The sequence below is a fragment of the Chanos chanos genome, chromosome 2 (assembly GCF_902362185.1).
Source record: "Chanos chanos chromosome 2, fChaCha1.1, whole genome shotgun sequence".
Lineage (NCBI taxonomy): Eukaryota > Metazoa > Chordata > Actinopteri > Gonorynchiformes > Chanidae > Chanos > Chanos chanos.
Genome location: NC_044496.1, coordinates 17,307,637 through 17,328,394, shown reverse-complemented (window position 1 = coordinate 17,328,394; position 20,758 = coordinate 17,307,637). Strand labels below are relative to the sequence as shown.

The following is a 20,758-nucleotide window of genomic DNA, read 5'->3' as shown; positions in this document are numbered from 1 at the left end:
GCGTCTTTTGCCTTAAATATCTCTTTGTGAGAGCTGATACTGTGTATCTGTCCTTCTGTCCTGTGTTTTTCATCCAGCATCCAAGTCTTCCGAAAAAACGAAAAACAAAACAGAGAAGAAAAACACAAACAAAAACAAAAGCAAAAAACAAAACAAAAGGAAAGCAGACAAGTACCTCTGCCACAATGCAACCCAAATCTTCTTGAATATCAGCAAAGAATAAATACACCCAAAGGAAATAATGTAAATGTGTCCCACTCCAAGTTCCATGCATGTGCGTTATTTACAGCTTGAAATACCACTTACCACTTCCCTTTTCACACTTTCCTCACATTCAAAACTCTACCAGGCATTCCTATAACACATGCCCTGGGGCCGGTAGAGCTATGCATTGAATAAGCCACTTTCCTTCACTGAGTATTTCAAATAAAGCTAAAATAGCATACAACTAAAAGAACAGAACTGCAAATATACTGAAAAATGAACTGACGAATAAAGGATATTTCCATAACAATCATGGAAGAGAGGAAAAATACATTTCCTGGCTGTCTTAACAATCAACTCTGCTGCAAACTGCAATACTGGTGAAAGAATTTTTTAATGTTCTATCTTTTATTTCAATAAAATTAATTTAAATTCTTAATAAAAACATTTCCAAGAGCCACAAAAAAAGATGCAGAATGGAGAGGATCTGTGGTGGTGACTGAGATTGGAGCCGGGATGAACTGCCACAGCCCTGTAGCCTGTCTGAGAGGTTTGCAAAGTTCCTCCTCCACAAGGCTGCGCCTCAGTCCTCTATGTACTCCCATAAGTCCTTCTCATAGCCCTCATGCACATGCTGCAGCAGCACCCGCCGCCGACTCTCACAGTATCTACAGACGATAAAGAAAAAAAACTGACGTAAATGACAAAAACACCACAACGGCATCATTTTTTTTGATGATGATGATGATGATGATGATTGGTTAGAGTCCTTAATGGCAAAGAACAATAGTGCACAATTTCATTCGCGATGCCCTTAGAGCTGAGAATTACAATTACAAATGACTTAGCTTTGAGCTCCTCGATGAATAACTCTTAATTGATACTTGCATCTTAATCGATTCTTGCGAGCCGACATCAGACAGAGTAACTATAGTGTTAATGTTGTGAATGTAAATGGCACAGTTGACAAACTCACCTGTACTTATCTTGCACTTTCTGTTTGATGTCCTGCAAGGAATCTTGGGAGATATCCCTCTCAAGGTACCCAGAAAGCACCTCGGTGGCATTCTCCAAATCTGCTTGATTGTTCTGGGGAAAAGATTAGGAATTGAGAGAGATAGAAATATAATGTGTTGTGAGTTGTTTTGTTTAGATACATATAGGCAATGTCACAAAAGCAGCTGCAATTCCCTTCAAACATCTATAAAATGTATGTGTACAGAGGGATGTTTACATGTAATCATTTATTTGACACTCTTAAGTGACTAATAATTAATTTCTATTTTGGAGGTTTCATATTTCTGAAGCAACTCAGGAATGAAATCTTGCCTGAATCATTCTGAGCAGCGCACATGTGTGAATAATGACATTGTAAACAACAGTATTCACTTACGAACAGACTCTGTGTGGACTCTGAGATTTCTGGGTAAGTGAATCAGGAATGACACTCAAGAATTAGACTCAAATTAAACTGAAGGATAACACGGCTGACACTTCACTTTTTTGATTTCACTAAATGTATACGAGTATTGTTCCTGGATGTAACCAGTGCAAGGGCCCAACAGTCACACACACTGAAGAACACTGACAAGCAGCCTTCTCACCTCAAAGATGATGGACTGGTTGTTTTTTTTGAGGTAGAAGGCAAAGACGTAGGTGAACATGAGCGTGGAGCGGCACTGACACAGCACGTCCACAGCCTTCTTCAGAAACTGCACCTCGATCCAGGACATGTTGTGCTGCTGCATCTCTTCCATCTTCTGCTTGACCTGAGCGTACAGCTTGTGCTCAAAACGAAGGCTCTGCATGTGGTTCATGTAGCGGTTGCAGTAGAACAGGTAGCGCTGCAGAGCAGCACGGGAGCGCTGCAGAAGGCACAGCTGAGTTTACATTCCAGTACACTTCTGCACATTACACACCACTATAACCAATGTAATCCGTGCATGTATGACATATATGTAAGATGAGGAAGGAGCTGGCCTGAGAACACTGACTGTGATTACCTCCTGTGCATCCCTGGCAGCCTTTGCATCGTCTTCATTGTAGCGATTGCAGTTGTACCTGTTTAAAAACAAAACAAAAACAAACAACTAAATTTCAACTACAACAGTGTTGCAACACAAGCAAATCTTAAATGAAAAGTGATGACTGTTACTGGACATGAGACATGAGCTAAAAAAAAAAAAAAAAGTTCAAATGGAAAAAATGAAACGGCACCTTCTCCAAAAAAAAAACCAAGTTTGACTAAAAAGTCAGACACAGAGGCATTCTGACAGTGTAATGTAGCACTCACCAGGCAGAGCCATGAGGCTCCCAAGGGCCCAGACAGACCCAACAGAACTCAGCCTTGCAATTCTGGTTACGACACACCATATGATTACAGCCTCCATCCTTCTCAATGGTCACATGACATTTGGGACACTCCTGATGAAAATAAAAAGCATTTAGCAGGATCTACAATACTTTAATCAAAGTATTACTCGGATATTTTAAAATGAGAAAACCCTAAAGCCGAACACGGAAAACAAGATGAAAAAACTGACTGAAAATTCACCCCTGTACCTTTGTATTTGCTGCAATCCAGTTAGAGGTTTCACTGTCGTCATCACATTTTTTTATCCACTTCCTTAACCACTGTATAACATAAAAATATAAATTAACAGGCACCACTGAAAACCACTTACTAATATGTCAAACAGAATAGCAACATTCTAGACACTGTGAGACAGATCAGAGCGAACCACTCAACATCTGGCCACATAAAACTAGGGTAGACTTGAACATACCTTGCATTTTACGGGGTCATGCCAGTTCTCTCCACAGTTGAAGCTGGATAAAAGACCACATGGTAACATGGTATAGCAGGCGAGTAAATGCACACACAACCATAATGACTGATGGGAAATTGGACACATTGATCCCAACAAAAGGTACTCCCATTAAGAGCACTATAGATTACATCATTTTCACGCAGTACTTATTTCGAAAGACATTCAGGATGGGCCCTGTAGCCCGAGAGCTGGTGCTGTGATGGAGCGCTGGACATTTTTTTTTGCATACATCATTTCATTTGAGTTACTGTATTAATGCAATATGCCAAATATCTAAATCAAAATGTAATATTAAAATATTAGTAAATGCTACAGTTAAACATTCCGTTGATCAAAACAACGAGAAAATTAAAAAAAAAAAAAAAAAAGAAAACCTCAGGTCCCCTTGGTCTGAAAAACTACACTGCCCCCAGTCAGATCAGTTACACGCCTGTGCACAAAAAAAAACTTTGTTTGAGGATGGAGACAGGCAGCATTGCTTGTGTGGATGAACTCTTTCCAGAGAAAGGTGGTAATGTCACTTCAATCTTATGGAACTGGTTCAGGTGGGGGGGTCCTGAAAGTGGCAGCACAACAGACTTATTCCAGCACTTGACTGCCATTTTTTTCATAAGTGGCCCAAATACTCTTCTGTACTAATGAGTAGTGAAGCAGGTGGAGCAAATATTGCTTCACTGTACCACAATAGTCACAGGCTGCCCTTGAACTGAACATGAGCCAAACAGTTTACCACATTACCAGAGGGGACACTACCAAGCGTCTGCCTCCAGACACGCTACTTCTCTGATGGTCACACTTGTGATCACACTTAAAGATGCACTGGCTTTTTGGTAGCTTAGGGAAGAGAGACAGATTACTGAGACTAATTAAAGTGGAAGTAACACAGTCAAGGCTGAACCAGTGGACCCACCTCCAGTGCTTTGGAGTGTCTAAATGAAGTGTCTAAATGAAAATGCATGCTATAATAGGGTTTCTTGCATACATTAGAACGATTATGTCAGGTGGGGATTTTTTCATATTTTTTGCCAAAAAGAAATGAGGCTTATTTGGAAATGACACTCCAACACAATGTGTGAATTCAGCCTTTGTGACATTAAAGATTAGACCATGCCATTCAAATGTTCTTTCCTTGCTCTGTTTGAAAACAGAAAATGGTGTAAATGCTCCATGGGCTGACTCTGCAACTGGGGTGTGCAATACAGTTGTGTTCAGCTGGAAGGAAAGAAGGCATGGCTTCAGTACAGGCTATGATTGGCCTACTGTGGAAAATATATATGCATTAATACTGCCTGAGCATATATTCTGCCTAATAAAGTCTTAAGCTACGATACTAAGTGTCATTTTAGGTTGAACAGTGGAAAGTAACAAAGAAAAAGAGTTATACGAGAATGTGGGGAAAAAATGTATTGATCTGTTGTAACCTTTATCAAAACAAGAGAATCTGTCACTGCTTGAACTGTCTGTAACCTTGGGTGAAAGTATTTTAGATTAGACAAGTGAAACTGTTGAAGGGATGCTGGGCCGTGACCATCTGTCACAGTCTGAAATTAATAAAAGCATATGTCAGACAAAGGGAAGTTATTGAGAGAAAGTTGTGTGGAAGTACCACATCTGCTCTTGTGACAGTAGGTGCCTACAGAAGAAGGAAGGTCAGGGCTGGTTCAGGGAAGAAGCGTTTCAGGCTGACTATGCAGCCTTCCCTCGAGAACATGTTGTGTGGGGGAGTTCAGAAAGTTAGACAGACTAGTCCCACTTCCACATCATGCCACCTCAACAAGATTTTTTCTTTTGTCTCATTCTATATCAACTATGTACTTCTCTTTTTTTAATCAGAGAACTGCATACTTTAGTGTGAACTGTGTTTCTACTCAGAGGCGTACTTCTCCCGTGCTGCATGAAATACAAGATTGATTCATCACATCTGAAGTTGTCTCTCAGACTTAGCAACTCTCCAGGCTCCAGATTTCCCTTACACGACCCACTCATCAGCTCATTACAGATTCCCTGACCAGGTGGGAATCAAGGCAAAAGACAACAGAACGGTTCATGGGGCAAAGCAAAACTATAGCCCAGGTCCTGGGTTCAGATAAGAAAACCAGGCAGCCGGGAGCTATGTGGCAAGGCGTAGCCATGTTGGAGTCAGTGAATAAAGCTGTAAGTCCACTATAAGAGTTTGCTGATCATTCATTCTCTGGTAAAGCATGTGTGTGAATGCTCTACCCCAAACCAGTGCTCCACTCATTTAACAACAGTCATACAACCAAAGCACCACACTGCAGTGCCTCAACAGCATACATAGTGCCCCAGCCAGAGAAGAGGCACACTGCAGAACTTCAACAGCAAATACAGTGACTCAGTCACAGATGAACTCATGCCATTGCCTCTGATGGATCCCTGGTTTCAGACAACTTATGTACAAAATGATGAGGTGGAGGGAGTCAAGCAAGCCAATAAGGGATAGAAAATGCACTGCAAAATGATCAGTAGTATACCTTTCTGTGAAATTCTCAACAGACTCCTCTTGATGAACCTGCCTAACTTCACTCTAGACGAGTATCTGCAGTAAACATACTGGCCTAGTCTTAGACAAGGAGTATGCACTTCTGATCACAATGACCATGGTGAATGAAGCTCTTCCCTCAGGTTTCCATGATGAAGTCACCTCTGCCATTTCTCCCCATTAAAAAAATTACCAAACTGGGCAGCTTTTATCTCGTGCCATATGTGCCCTTCCAGTAAGCCCTCCTTCAAACTCAAATCTCTTTCTACAGTCACAGTAGCCAAAATAACGGTTTCCAAGCATAACTCTAAGCGTGATAGGATGTTAACTGCTTAACTAACTCTAGACCAGTTTCTGGACCGCTCTCCTTTACTCAAGCGTTCCTTTGATTTTGGCTGTCACCTGCATGCCAGACATGTGCATGTCAATAAGAAAATATGACATGTCATCTGATTTAATCAAACAGGTGGAGGTTTCGGGGTAAGCAACTACAGGCCATTTGGTCATAAATCAACAGGCTCTCTGATATCTGATAAAGATAAACAGCTGACTCCATCTGTGATAATTCTGAGACATCTCTTTCTTCAATAGGGAATTTAAGTCTGTAGATTTTAGAATCATTGTATAATCTGCAAATAACATCGGTAAAAAATCTCTCTTCACTCAAGTCTAGTCAAGCCTATTTTATATCACGTAACAGTCTTTGAGGGGACGTGGTCTCCAAATTCCTGTCTGTCCCTGAAACAAACAACCCTCACTTTTGCTTGTTACAAAACTGATCCTGTCATAGAAAAAAGAATCTCACAGGGAGACACCTACCAAAACTGTCGTCCACATTTGCAGCGAACTGGCTTGGCATCAGGATACTGGACTTTAACTACATGATGGCAGTCAGGAGCTGGACACCACTTCAGCAATCTGTTACACTACAGGAGAGAGAGGACCAAGTGAGAGGCTGCAAGTGCTTCCTCTTTATACACTATCAGTTCTATTGCAGTTCCTCCTGATGTCACCACAAAAACCCCTGTCCCCAAACTTACCATCTGGGAGACAGATACAGATGACACTTTGTAGAGAGCTTTAGAAGTCATAGCAGAAAAATGGTGCTGAAAGCATTTGAGGCTAAGAATGAACATGCTTTCATATCCACCAGATAGGCAACTAAAACTTCCCTGATGAAGATAATACTACCCCTAACACCCAGAAAAAGCGATGGCTGCGACCCAGTAGCTTAAAGGAGTCACAATCACCAGGGCGGAACTCCCCAGGGTTAGGTTTGGGTGTATTTTCTTGATGTGTTTGGGGATTCAGTATTATTTTTATCACAGTGATTAGTATTATGTGTCCCAGCTTGAAAAATGCTATGAAACAGGCACAACACTGTGTGATGCTTGACTTATTTGCTGAAAACAGGAATCTCTCCCAGTATAGCAATTGATCTGCTCTATAACTCAACCCCTGTGTCAACCCTCGATTAGCTGCATAAAATGACTGAATCCTCCCATGTGCTTAGAGAGACAGATAAAAATTATGAAAGACAGATTCTTACCTCTACAAAACTATTTGTGATTAAATGCTGGTACTTCAACTTCACTTTTGAGTCAGTTATTAGCCGCCTGTAGACACAGAAATCCTCTACGTGAGCAGTTATACATTTTGAGCTATTACAGTCTCAGCCATAACAGATCAATTCAGGAGGTTCAGATGACTTCATATTACTTACATTACAGTGTTGTCATCAACCAAAATATCACAGCTGTGAGCAGGACATGAAATAGTCTACAGAAAAAACAGAGACCTCATATTAAACCAAGTTGCAAGTGCCAATCAGAACAACAACAGTCTCAAAAATATCAAGAAAGTTGAATTTATACTAGGGTTGGGTGATGTCCACAGTGGAACATCGCAATGGACGATGACATCTTGACTGTTTAAATTGTGTTAACTGAACCCTTTTGAATGTAAAATGGAAATCCCGAGTTTTAGCCTATAAAGTGTGCTCTTGTTCTGTTTTTTTTTTCTGAATAAAAGTGTGATTGGGAACACCTTCATTCTTTTATTTCGATTTATAGTAAAATTTTATTTGTCTTTTATGGCTATTATAACCTAATCAGAAAAAACTGTAATTAATTATTTGAAGTTGCTCAATTAGCATGAGCTAGGGCCGCTTCAAACGCAAAGTGGAAAATTAGGATTATAACAGCCAGGATGTGACGATAAAACAGCAAGAGTTTTCTCGAGTCATTACAGTTTTAATAATTCATTGATTATACTTTTCCCAAACATGAAATAATCTCAGTTAACTGTGCAGGGTGAGACATGGTGAAAAAGGGTTAATAACAATATAACAATTAGGAATTATTTATTTAAGACAAGTATAGCAGAGAACAGGAGAGTTTGCTCTGTAGGTAAGTTTTAATCCTCAATTTTGTGATACAAATAAAGAGTTGCCCCTGATTTACTGAGGCAGGCGCAAACCAGGTAGATTTAAAAATAATCTTTATGTTTACGCCTAAATTAAAACATGCTTTCAAATAGTGTGATTAAAATTGGCTGTTTTTCCTTTGGTAAATCAGGCGCAAGGAGCTATTATAATAATTAGAATAAACCCATTCTTCATTTTTGCGCTCTCTGGCTGACACTCCTTAAAATACATATTCATCAGTCCTATGGCTAAACTTGATCCTCAGGGAAATCCCCGCAGATAAGTAATAAATGAGAAATAAGTAATAGATGTATTTTTCTACATTATAACAGAGACACTGAAATTATAGTGTGTGCGTGTATAGCAGGGTGTGTCCCGCTGTCAGTGGGAGGGGGGGCTCAACATCGTGACGACTGTTAGCCATCGGCATCGTCCATCCGCCCAACCCTAATTTATACTTAACAATTCAAACCATTTACACAAAAAGGCCGTATACCTAATGAAGCAGCCAGCTTAAAGCTGTAGATATGTACAAAAACAACAGAGCTGTGTGAGATCATTTTAACTAACAATAGCATCATCTAGTAGGAAATGACATTTAACTAATCATGCTGGTTCATCTTGAGCACAGTAAGGTGGTGACTAGTGTCTCCTTTGAACTGGAGTTACTGAAGACCTGATTTGATCCCAGAACTTTTTAGAAGGAACAACACATATGACTTTCTACAAACCACTATTTTAAACACAGTGGCTCTCTATTTATGTTAAAATAAATAAACATGGTTGTATTTGCTGAGACAGGCTCTGACAACTAACATTCAGTTATATGTGTGCATCTGACACTCTGATTTTAAATGTAACACTGTAGCACTACCAAAAGGTACATTTACTCAAAACAAGTAAGAATGAACTAATCCACATTTACCACTGCTACAAACTGACTCTTCATCAACTGTACAAAATGACAGGTGAAAAATGATGGTGTCTATGTTGATTAAAACAGCCTCGTGATGTTCACACACCACATTTTAATACCCATGCAAAGTTGAAGGGGCCTCATGTTTGACCTACCTGACCCATACCCTCCTCAATGATTTTGGTAGTTAGGTAGTCGCCCCAGCACTGCATACAGAATTTGTGTCCACATTCCAGACCTGTGAAGTACTATGAGACAGGAATTTTATACTTAGTTCTCGTGAAACTCATCTAAGGGAAATCTAGAATTTTGAAAATCCACAAACATTTCAAATTAATATTGAAACTACTTGCTTTTTTTAAAAAAAAAACAAACAAACTGCAATACACTAATTAAAGAAGGCTCAAACCAAAATCCAGTTTTTTGTTTTAATGACGTATGGCCAGTTTTTAATGTCTGAGCAGAGACATTAACAACTCCAGAGTCTCTGATTCTGCAGATGCTCACTGGCTATCTCATTTTAAGTTGAACACTATGTTTTTTTTTTAAGGTATAGCATTTACTTTAATCATATGAAGAAGGAGACAAGCTCATCAGCATGTGGAGCAAGCAATCTGCTAGCATCCACAACTGTATACCTTCACAGTAACTTTATCCATACATGATTGCCATTCATGTGACACGCTTAACAGAAATCACAAAAAAAAAAAAAACACAAAGACTAAAAGGATCAAATGGAATCTTGGAATATTTCTGGCTTTGGCCTATGTTAATCTCTAGTGGCAAATCAATTTTGTCTATTGCACAAAAAATTACTAACCGAATTTGGGTAGTTAAGGTAGCAGATCTGACAGTGCATGTCCTGAGTAGTGGAACGGGTGTTCATAGGCCGCGTCCTGGACTTTTTACTTGGGTTAATCACATGGCACTCTGAGAACAACTTATCCAAGTTTCCATCAAAGTACCTAAAGCACAAACAGAAAATGTTTAGAAGACAGAGAGACAGCACAAAGAATTCTGCTTTTGTGAATGTATATTACTGTACAGAAATACTGATGCTGAAACAGACGACAGTCTCTGTTAGTTAAACAAGTTTTTAATCACCCTTAACATTCAGAAAAAAATCTAAATTATCCTCAGTATTACAAAAATGGACGTATGCACGGACATTACTCGCCTTTCCATGAGCTTCTCCTTGTCCCAGTTGAAGTGACTGAGGAGTATTCTGGTTATGGTTGCTGGATTCTGCAAATGTAGACGAAGTGATGAGGAAGAGACAGTTTCAGGTTGCCTCACTAAATAACTCTTAAACCGGCGTGTTGTGTCCAAAACCTCGGATTAGCAATACACATTGTTCTAACGTTAAACAGCCTTACAATGCTAACAGCTGGCCACAGTTTGGACACGTTAGACTCTGCAAGCACTAATGCAACCCGAGACTTCAACAAGTTCTTGGTACCGTTACTCTCTTCTGAAATGGAACGAGATGCTTATCAAAGATTCCGTTATCCTTGAATGTAGTCATGATTGTTCGGGCAGAGCTTCTTTACTTCTTTCATACTTTGGTATGAACAATCAATGCGCAAAATCCCCTGTTCCTGCATTACTAGCCTCCCAGTTCATGTAGTTCACCAGCCAACGAGCATAGTGTAGCTCATGTTAGATTGAAAACAGTGACTTCATCTGAAAACTAGAATGCCAGCTAGTAGTTATAACTTAACGTTGTCGGATAATGCGCACTGATCAATGTAACCTAGATTAGTTAAATAGCTTGGCTAGGTTAAAATTCTATTCTTAGGTGACTTAAGCAATAATTCAACATCATACTGGCCTGCCATCTTAGCTCAGGCTAGACTCGCTGACAAAATAAAAACCTTATTGCAATACTGCTCTGCCCCTGAAAGCTAGATTGTTTACGTCTTAACTTTCACCCCGGAGAATTGTGTCAATAGTGAGCATTAGCTAATTGGTTATGCTAACAGAACCTGCTAACACTCGCCAACCTAGCATAACTTAACTATTTTGCAAAAGACAGTCCGATTTATCTGACCTAGATAATATGCTTCAAAGTTAAAATGTAATGTTATTCTATAAAATAACAGCTTCACGATCTGGCAACCCGATTAAATAAAATATCCATGTCAGACTCGAGGCCTATCAGTACCTAGCTAGCTAAGTTTTTCCAAGTGAAACTAATCAAAACACCTCACCTGGATGACCTCATTGACCTCCCTAATACACTCGACCATATGCTGGAGGATCTGTTCAGTAGTTAAAACCTCGAATCGGTAGTCTTCTTCATCCTGACCAGGCACAAGGCCACTGCCTCCAGTCTCACCACACTCATCTCGCTCACCGCCGGCCACAACCGGGTCAACCAACTCCACCTCTCCGAGATCCAAGGTGTCGTCTTCGGGTTCCTCTGCACCGCTGTCCTCGCTGCATTCTTCCTCATCGTCGTATTCATAATTGTAACCCTCGTCTGAGTCCATTCCTTATTAAATAGCGTTTTATGACAAGGGAATGTATTAATGTGTTCTGAAACAAACAAAATTAAGTAAGCAATATGGTGAATGAAAATATTCCTCGTCTCAAAATTTTCCACTGTAGCTAGCACTTTATGGCAACACGCTAGCTAGCAAATCCCTGGCAGTTCTGCTGGGCCAACAAAGAACCGCGCCGTCATGACCTTACGTCATTACTGTGGAGAAGTGATATCTAGAGACACCCTCTAATATTAAACATGCTCTGTATATTAAAAAATAAATCTTAAATTCAGATTATGCTAAAAGAGAATGTAAGTGCACAGATAGTTACTGCAAAAGAAAACGTCTAAATTTGAGGGAGACTATATATTTCAGGGCGCTGGCAGTTAATTGGTTTATAGACATAATATTTGTACAACAATATAAAATGGACAAAATGTGTGCATTTCCATGTAACGGCGTATTGGTCAAATATTTACAGGACATGTCCACATGCAACCTACTTTCTTTGAAATTTGGTTGACCACAAGGTGGCGGTAGAAAACTTCTTCTTCTTTTTTTTTTTTTAAAGACGCTTCGATTCAAACAAGTTCACTCTGAGTGTTGGATTTAATTGTTCTAAGTCTTATTCTTATTCTAAAAATGTAAAGATAATATTGCAAGATTAATGCTTTCATAAGACTTAATATGACCTGCCATTAAGATGAGCACAAAACTCTTCAAATTCATCACAGCTTCAAATTCATCACAGGAGTTTTGCAATGACACAGCTCATTGTCATTGCAAAACTCCAAATAAAGTCTAGTTGTATGACTATATAAGGTAAAACAGATTATAATTGTTTACTTATACAGATTTCTTTAAAAACCAGGGTGACTAAAATAATGATTTATTCTTTAGCTGGTAACATCCAGTTTCACCATAGAATGCAAAATGTCTGATAAGAGTTGCATCATCTGCTGGCTTCTGTCCTTTCAGCAAAGTTGTAGTTAGTAATTACAAATTTGTTTGGCTGAGAGCTTTGATTGGACTTAGCAATTAATAGTCTCTGCTGGCAACAGTGATTATTCAGAGCAGGTGTTCTTTTGTCTGGTAAAATTACAGTTTGCAGATTATTTCTTAACAGCCTTCGTGTAATCATTTGATCATCTTCAACTGTAATATTATTGAGTGCCAGCCCAGAGATTTGGCCTCTCTTCTGAACAGATGTCTGTGGTGTGATCTTCATTGATAATAACAACTGCAAGCAGACATATCTGGTGAAATTTCCTGTGAATACAGCATATTCAGCTGAGGCAGTGTTAGAAGTATATTTTCATAGCAAAACAACAGCAATGGCAATAAACTTGAGGTCTTTCTGAATTAAAAAAAATATATATATACATGTCTAGTTTGTATTTTCTTAAGTGAGACCAATTGCACGGCATATACAATTTTCCTTCAGATGAATCTGGTAGTTCTCCTGAATCCAGGTGTGTACAGCTGAGAGGTGTGTCAGTATCTCTGAGCTTGGGGATCAGCTGGGTAGGGGGCTGTTGACTGGTGCAAGATTATCTCTGTCTTTGAGCAGTGCACACATACACACACACACATACACACAGACAATACTGCTGTTAACACTCCTGACAGGGAACTGTGGGCCCTCTGAAACTTTAATGTGATTGGCAGAACGACCTCCACTTTGAGGTCAGAGATGAGACCAGGCTGACAACAGTGAGGAGTTGCAGTGTGTTGTCGCCCGGGTAACGTGAAGCTGGGGCGGGGGCATCAGTTGCCGATGGAGCATTGTCTGTGTGGCAGAGGTAATGGGGGATCTGTCTGCACAGGGGGCACAGAGAGATGGGCTCACTGCCCTCTCTGAAAAGAGCACAGGTTACATGCCCGATTCCTTCATGGACAGTTGGTGACCTGATCTCAAACACAGGAGTCCAGCACTCTGAATCATTTATCCAACCGTTTCTAACTCTCAGTGAGGTTCTTCATCTGTACTACAGAGTCTCCCTGAGCATAGATACTGTAAAAATAGCAATGTCATCCTATATATTTCTTTTCTTTGACCATTTTTGATATGTGTATTGATAAATGTATAAGTTAATCGCACATTGAGTTGAGAGGAGGAGTCATTAGATCTAAATAAAGGACAGAGTTCAATATTTTCTTTAATATGTCCAGAGATGGTTCCTGTGCAGATACACGGCAGTCATTTGTTTATATTAAAATTTAAGAGTCCCAAACTTACCTCTATGTCCTGTAAAACAGTTACTAATGGAATGAGTAATGAGTCAATAAACCAGAATCATTTCTACAATTTAGAAACCTAATATCTGTGATATTATAATGTCATTGGGGAGTTCACATTAACACTACTTGACACAAAAAGAGCCAGGAAAGCTGGTGGTTTTGGCCACAGAGAAGTAAGGTGATCTGTGAGAGTTTTGTAGTGGTGTAATCAGACAGTGATATCATCAGTCATGATGAGAAATTACGAGGAGGGACAAAGGTAGATAAGATAATGGCAGGTGCCAGGGACAGCCTTGCTGACTGGCTTAGGTTTCACTGTGGCTTACTTTGCACTCACTGTGGGAGCTGATATCCAACTAGAGAGGATGAGAAAAGCTGAGGAAGTATACTCCAAATTAAGCACTTGAAACATTTAAGATTTTATTCCTTCCTCTGTTGCTTAGGGGGAGAGAATATACTGATGAAGAGATATTTCAGTGTGCCAAATTTGTCCCAGCCAGCATTTTAGTACAAAGACACTGTCATTCAGGTGGGACGCCTTGATTTGCATCACTGCTAATTCTTTCTTTGCTGTTGGTTCTGGAGAAAAGTATGATAAAGCATTATATATAAATCAGTGTGATATCTAAATGCTTGAAAGACAGTGTTCTTTCTAATATAAAGGTTAGCATCAATTTAAAGATCCTACTATTAATGTACAAACCTAGATGCTTAAAGAGTATTAATGACAGCCTGCAAGAGTAAATAGTAATTTATCAACTTTCAGTGTAAGCTGTTGTATATAACAACCCTTAGAAAACATTCTCTGTGTGAAGTGCGTTAAAGATTATTTAAATGTTGTGTGCTCATTAGAAACACATTGATGCCCTCAAGCCACATACATACTTGTGCAATGTTATTCCAGTTGGACACTGTATTGTGGAATGGGCTCTTCAGCTTAGTGTGTTTGATCCAGCATATTGTGGGCTTTCTGTGGTTGTTTTTGTGCCTTAAGCCACATAGATTGTCCCACATTCACTGACATATGCATTTTGCAGTTAAGAGCTAATCCGTGACCAACGCTTCTGCCTAGCATCATGGGCAGCATTAGAACAATGACTGACCAATGCCCACCTGTTTATTTACACTCCTCAAACCGTTATGCACAGGACGAGAGGAATTAGCTGTAACCTTATAAGGAGTAGTCTATGGAACAGCTTTGCTTGAATTCAATTATAGCTCCCTCAATTAATCCATTAAGCGGGTTTGTAAATTAACGATATCACACTAACAAAACCCAAAGGCAGGGATTGCATTATAATTAAACTAAGCATATGTACTGCATCAACTGTCTTAACACCATCGCAAGAAAGCATTCAAGATAACATTTTCTGTTTTATATCTAAATGGCCACTTTAGTCAGACATAGTCTATACTTCTTACACTGTTGTAAGACCTTGTTAAGATTTTAAACTTGGTCTTTTTTTAATAACTTTAGAGGAAGAGGAAAGAAACTGAAACACTTTCACAACATGGTGCTAACACAAGGATTAGTGAGAAAGAAAGACAGAGAAAGAGAGAGAGAGAGAGAGAGAGAAAACAGTCATTATACATATATATTAAGCTCCCCTCTTGCTTGTTCAGCAGCTCACTAGTCTTTACATTAAATCTGTCTAATGTTCAGTTTACATCTTAAAATGAGCTTATAACACAGTATTATTTACCAAGGATATGGATTTCCCCATTTTAGTCTTTTAGTCATTGTATACAACAGATGGCTCTAGGTGTCTAATCCTTGTTGGTCATTGTTCTGACCACACACACACACACACACACACACACACACATACACACACTCATGGAAGGATGGAGCTTCAGAAACATGGTTAAATAAATTCCAGCACTTCAAACTAACCATCATCTGCTCTTTGCCATTATTCCATTTTCACTTTGGTTAATTAACAGTAGTTCATTGTGTGAGTGCATTCAGTTTCCACGTAGTTACAGAACCATGATGTGATGCTATTCAGTGTGAATCATGTCAGTCAGCCATTTTTATGACACACACTCCCTTTCAATAAGATAATTTGTTTAAGAGAATTAGAAAACAGTTTTCAGTCAGACTTCAGACAGACTTTTCTGTCATGTAATCTGCATACGTTCAGATCTAACAAGGGCAGTATCTAATGTACCACACATATAAAAATCAAATTTCTCTTGGGATGAATAAAGTATCTATCTATCTATCTATCTATCTATCTATCTATCTATCTATCTATCTATCTATCTATCTATCTATCTATCTATCTATCTATCTATCTATCTATCTGTTTTCATAAAAACAGTCGTTTATTGGGATCTGTTCTTTCACAGATTTAATATTAAAAAACAATATGATCTCAATATGATGTTTGATAGGTGCTGTGATAGCTGTAGATATGACAGTTGCTGTGTTAATAATGAGTGATTTTCTGTCTGTCTATCTTCAATCACTCTTACAAGGTAAGGGGTGTAATGATGACACACAGTGACTTAGTACTATGTCACATGGACTGGACACATCTCAGTGTTGCCATAGTTAAAGATGTAGCAGCCTTCTTTTACACTGATTAATGTAATATACGTTCATTCCACCACAGTAAATTACTTGATGTACAGGAGTTCTGTCACAGAAAATCAGAATATGGGACAGCTCCATTAGAGTAAATAACTGAACATATAAACATTCCATTCCAGTGAGTATTTGAGTATAAAAGTATTCCTCTGAAGTGAATAACTGAATATTGAAGCATTTCACCACAGTGACTAACTGAAAATAAGAGTTTTCCAATGGAGAGACTAACTGAGTATACAGTAGAAGCATCCTGTCACAGTAAACAGCTGAATATAGAAACACTGCTTCACAGGCAATATGCCTCTTGATGAATACATATCAAAGTAGTGCCAAACTGCACTATATGGTTCTAAAAAAGACAGAGATAATGAAGAACAATTTCTTTTTATAAGAATGGGCAACACAGTCCCACCACTGGGTGAGTTTTCTCATATTAAGTCATTTGAAGACAAACTGATATTGTCCATGTCTATATATATATATATTTTTTTTTCATGATCATCCTTGATTGTAGCTATCAAATATCAAGGCCAGTTAAAGCCATCAGCATATACATGTTTCAGGGTTCTGTCTCACTGATTATGACATCATGCATAAAAGTTGTGTGCATAATCAAAATAACTGCACTATCTTACAGCAGCTGTCATTCATAAGGATAACAAACATAAATTTGTGTCAAATTGTGCAGTTAAGGGGATAGATATGCAACGCATTGGTATGTACACAGAAACATAAATGAAAAGTTTATTTACAATAGTTTATTTGGACAATCCAGATTATTGTTTAATGTTTTGATAGTATGACACTCAGATTCAGGCTTCGAAGTTCTAACTATTGTTGAGTTTTGTAGATACTTTTTGCACTAGCTATAAGATTAGGCCATTTTAAATGCTGTTGGTCGCCTGAAACAGTCTGTGGGGCCTTCAGCGCCCTCATAAGGATCAGTAAAGGAGAGATCTGACATTTATCCTACTCATCCTTCGTTCCTTCTCTCCGTTCTGCTGACAGCAGCATGTCAGTGCTCTGGGCGGCAGCTGTTTACTGTCAGAGATCTAGGTCAGGACTGCACGGTGGGAGGCAGGGAGGAGGGGATGGAGTTGCAAATAGTTTCGTAAAGGTAGGGGATGGGTGTCAGAGGTGGATTACATGTGACATCCTGTACCACGACGGACGCCTCTCAGAATATGGCGCAAGAGTGATGCAAGAGCCACAAAATGATTGTCATCAACATATTTTCTTTCTGTGTTTATTTCACACATTGTTTTGCTCAGTTCTCTGCATCATTTTGCCCCGGGACGTTTCTGTTTGAACAGTGCAAAAAATGTAGTGCAGTGTGGTGATCAAAAACTGCATAACAGAAAAAAGGCATGATACAAAATAACAGGATGTCTTTGCAACAGTGCTCCCTGGGGAGCCCATATGTCCTCACCTGTGTCAGAGCTGGTCTGTGAGAACATGGTCACAGCCACTGGTTATATAATAACTGTTTAGGGAGAACTGTGGTCACCTTTGTCAGCATTTGGCAGATCAGATTTACAGCTCTCTTCTCCTGACTCCCCTGTCTAATTCACCACATGATCATCACCTATAAGAGCCACTATCTCATAAATGGTACTGACATGCCAAAGTTTTTAATGTGGTACCAAAATTGGACACGTCTAAGGTCCATGCAGCCGTAGTCAGAGTTCAGCTTAGTATACATTAACCACAACGAAAGAAACACACAAGAAAAGAAGAGGAAGAAGAAGGAAAAAGAAAAATCACATTGAAAGTGACGTTATGTCATGTTTGTGCAACATGACATAGCTGTGACATTACTCATTATCATGCTAATAATTACCAAACGTGTTGAGGAACATGCCTGTAACACATGAAATAAATGTCATGAACATGAGCCACTGTTATTACATAACAGTCTTAATCTCATTTGATCGTTCTTTGAATCCTAATATTAGACTGGTCCCATCCTAATCTATTTGTCTTGCCATAATCTCTGGTTTGCTCACCTAAGCAAGACTCTCTTACGCTCAAACTCCGTTGACTGCCGCTCAACAGCTTTGCAGTGAACCAAGCATGTGTGTTACATAACAAGCTCTGCCCTGTACTTGCTCTAATATTTGGTATCAATATGTGTTTAGATTACCATAAACAGCAGAGGTTTAAGCTCTTTTAGCATGTCCATGTAATATCTTGCAATATCACAATTTTGTTGTGATACGACACAAAATTCCTTAAAGTAAGCCCTTGTCTCCGCAGCTCACTTGACTATGAAATATTTGAAATTTCAAGTCCTGACCATTCCTTTTCAATATTGTATAGTTTGGTGTTTTTGTCTTTAATATGTGTGACAAGGACAGGGCCTTTTGGTATGGAAGTCATAGCACATCTGTTCTCAAGTCTGTTCCTCAGGATAATACACTGTATGTCATCTGCTCTAATGTAATACATATTGTTTCCCTGGTTAATTAGTACCGCCTGAGCTCTGTAATTAGACAAAGCTGCTCAAATATATTAAGGCATTATCTTATTTTAACTTGACACACGCTCAATAAAACATTCTGCATTAGATGACAGATTTCTGTCAAATCAGGGATTATGATGAATAACAATGGACAGAGAAAACCAACTGTTGAAAATTTAGTCGAAATCCAGTTATATCTATAACACTGGTACTCATTTTCAAAATTTTGGAACTTTTGCTAATGCATGTACATTTATTTCTAAGAGTAACACGGATTGTTATGATTAATATTATTATAATATTATTGGGGTTCTCACCATTCCCTGCAAGTTTGTAAATTGATCTCTGCAAATTTTATAATCTGTAATCTAAACTGTAATATCATGGTGGTGTGTTCTTTTATATTTGCAGTATAAGCAAAGAAAACAGACGGAGAAGATATAGGGATCCTAATTCAATATGTGTCTCTTAGCCTTAGTTTAATTTATTCTCTGCAAGTTACTAGCTGTCAGAATCTACCAATAATTTAATACATAACTCAGCCTAATTAGTCTGATGTGTAGGGATCACTATTGGATAAGAGGACAAATGGAAAACAGATGTTACATTGCTCTGTCAAACTGAAAGAGACAGAACAAAACCCAACATGCAAATGGGGGAGTACCATCCAAAATCATCCATGTTCATGGTGAGTACTGAGAGTTGCTTAAAATTATTAATACAGGTAATGGACAATATGCTCGACAATAATCAAGCTCTCAGGTACCTCAAAATCAAACTACAAATCATAGGCTGACATGAAAGAGATTGCTTTACCAAAACCATATTAGACTCCATCTTTGGGCAAGTTCAAAGATTTGCGGTTTGAATTGGAGAAGGCACCTAACAACTATGAACTGATGTATCTGAAGGCTCTTGAAAGACTCTGCGGAGAGGCCAAATATCCCTCAAATAGATTCACGGGTTTCATAACAGGATTCCTACCAAAGACAGCCTGGTAGAGTTACTCTTGCAATAGTGTTCAAAATAACGAATAAGGGGCTTTTAGTGTTTGTAAATAAGTGCATAAATTGTGATACTGTATATTTTGATCTGTTTCATTTATTTATATTAATATAATTATTAAAATTATTGGTAAAGTTCAGATTTAATTTATTGAAATTACTTGTATCTCTATTTATGAATTCTCTTAAATAATGTTTTCCCACAATGGCATGTTCACTGAGAGGGGTGTCATTCTCAATTTAGAATATCAAGTCACAGGTTAATCAGACTATTTATAATTCACATTTGATTTGGCAAGCATGCACAAAGCATTTAAAAATGACCATACTTTGGCATGCTGGTCTTTCAGTAATGCATTGACACGGCTCCTGTCCCCAGGGTACAGACTAAATTAACACAAAAAACTTTGGTAATTTAATATTCAATTATTCAGTCTGTCTATAAGGGAGAAGAGATGTCCAGTCAAAACCAGTATAATGAGAGTTAATGGGTGGCTGGGCACCTCAGCAAACATTAGGTCTCTGAATGAATAAGGAGCAATCATACAGATCAAATATACAGCAGGGAATTGGAGCTGGACTCTTAGAGGTTCAGACAGAGGGACCAATACAAATTGAAGGGCCGGCAAACATAATAATGCTCAGGCAGAGTAATCATCCCCTTTAAATGCTGTAGAAACTGAAGAGCAGTGCTGACTGATCTATATCAACACAGAGAGAGAGAGAGAGAGAGAGAGAGAGAGAGAGAGAGAGAGAGAGAGAGAGGAACAGGTCTTAAATTACATCAGTTAAGTCTCAGGACCTCCCCCTTTGTTTTTTTGAACCGTTTTTTTTTTTTCCTTTTCATTTTTTACCCCCCATTCATCATGTAGACCCTTCACCTGCTGTGGTTTGATTGGCAATTTGATGCAGTCTTGTTTGGGTAGTAAAGATTAAGAGGGGATGAATAATCATGTGCTTACACAGCATTTGCTGATAATCCTCTCACCCCCTTTTAGAAGACCCGCCTTGACACACACAGACATTCTCTTACATGGACTAGCACACACAGGACAACAGACAAGTGGTGGACAGCAAAAAACTTCCACTGCTCCTGT

General features: G+C 38.8%; 1 protein-coding gene across 1 annotated transcript; it reads right to left on the bottom strand.

Moving 5' to 3' along the window:
- Positions 1-662: 662 nt before the first annotated feature.
- Positions 663-11,502, bottom strand: LOC115804425 (E3 ubiquitin-protein ligase arih1). The gene is made up of 14 exons (XM_030764853.1): positions 11,087-11,502; positions 10,054-10,121; positions 9,697-9,841; positions 9,032-9,124; positions 7,259-7,314; positions 7,085-7,151; positions 6,355-6,461; positions 2,991-3,033; positions 2,767-2,838; positions 2,498-2,628; positions 2,208-2,265; positions 1,809-2,069; positions 1,181-1,293; positions 663-872 (listed from the first exon to the last, which is right to left on the bottom strand). The coding sequence occupies exons 1-14, from the start codon at positions 11,366-11,368 to the stop codon at positions 788-790; spliced, it is 1,581 nt and encodes a 526-aa protein (XP_030620713.1). The 5' UTR covers positions 11,369-11,502; the 3' UTR covers positions 663-787.
- Positions 11,503-20,758: the final 9,256 nt, after the last annotated feature.

Bases quoted from the DNA above. Each gene is read 5' to 3' on its own strand.
- LOC115804425 (XM_030764853.1), bottom strand. From the start codon at position 11,368: ATGGACTCAGACGAGGGTTACAATTATGAATACGACGATGAGGAAGAA. The intron at 10,122-11,086 runs GTGAGGTGTTTT...CTACATTTGCAG, and splicing joins AGGTCAATGAGGTCATCCAG to AATCCAGCAACCATAACCAG. The intron at 2,839-2,990 runs GTATGTTCAAGT...TATGTTATACAG, and splicing joins ATGACCCCGTAAAATGCAAG to TGGTTAAGGAAGTGGATAAA.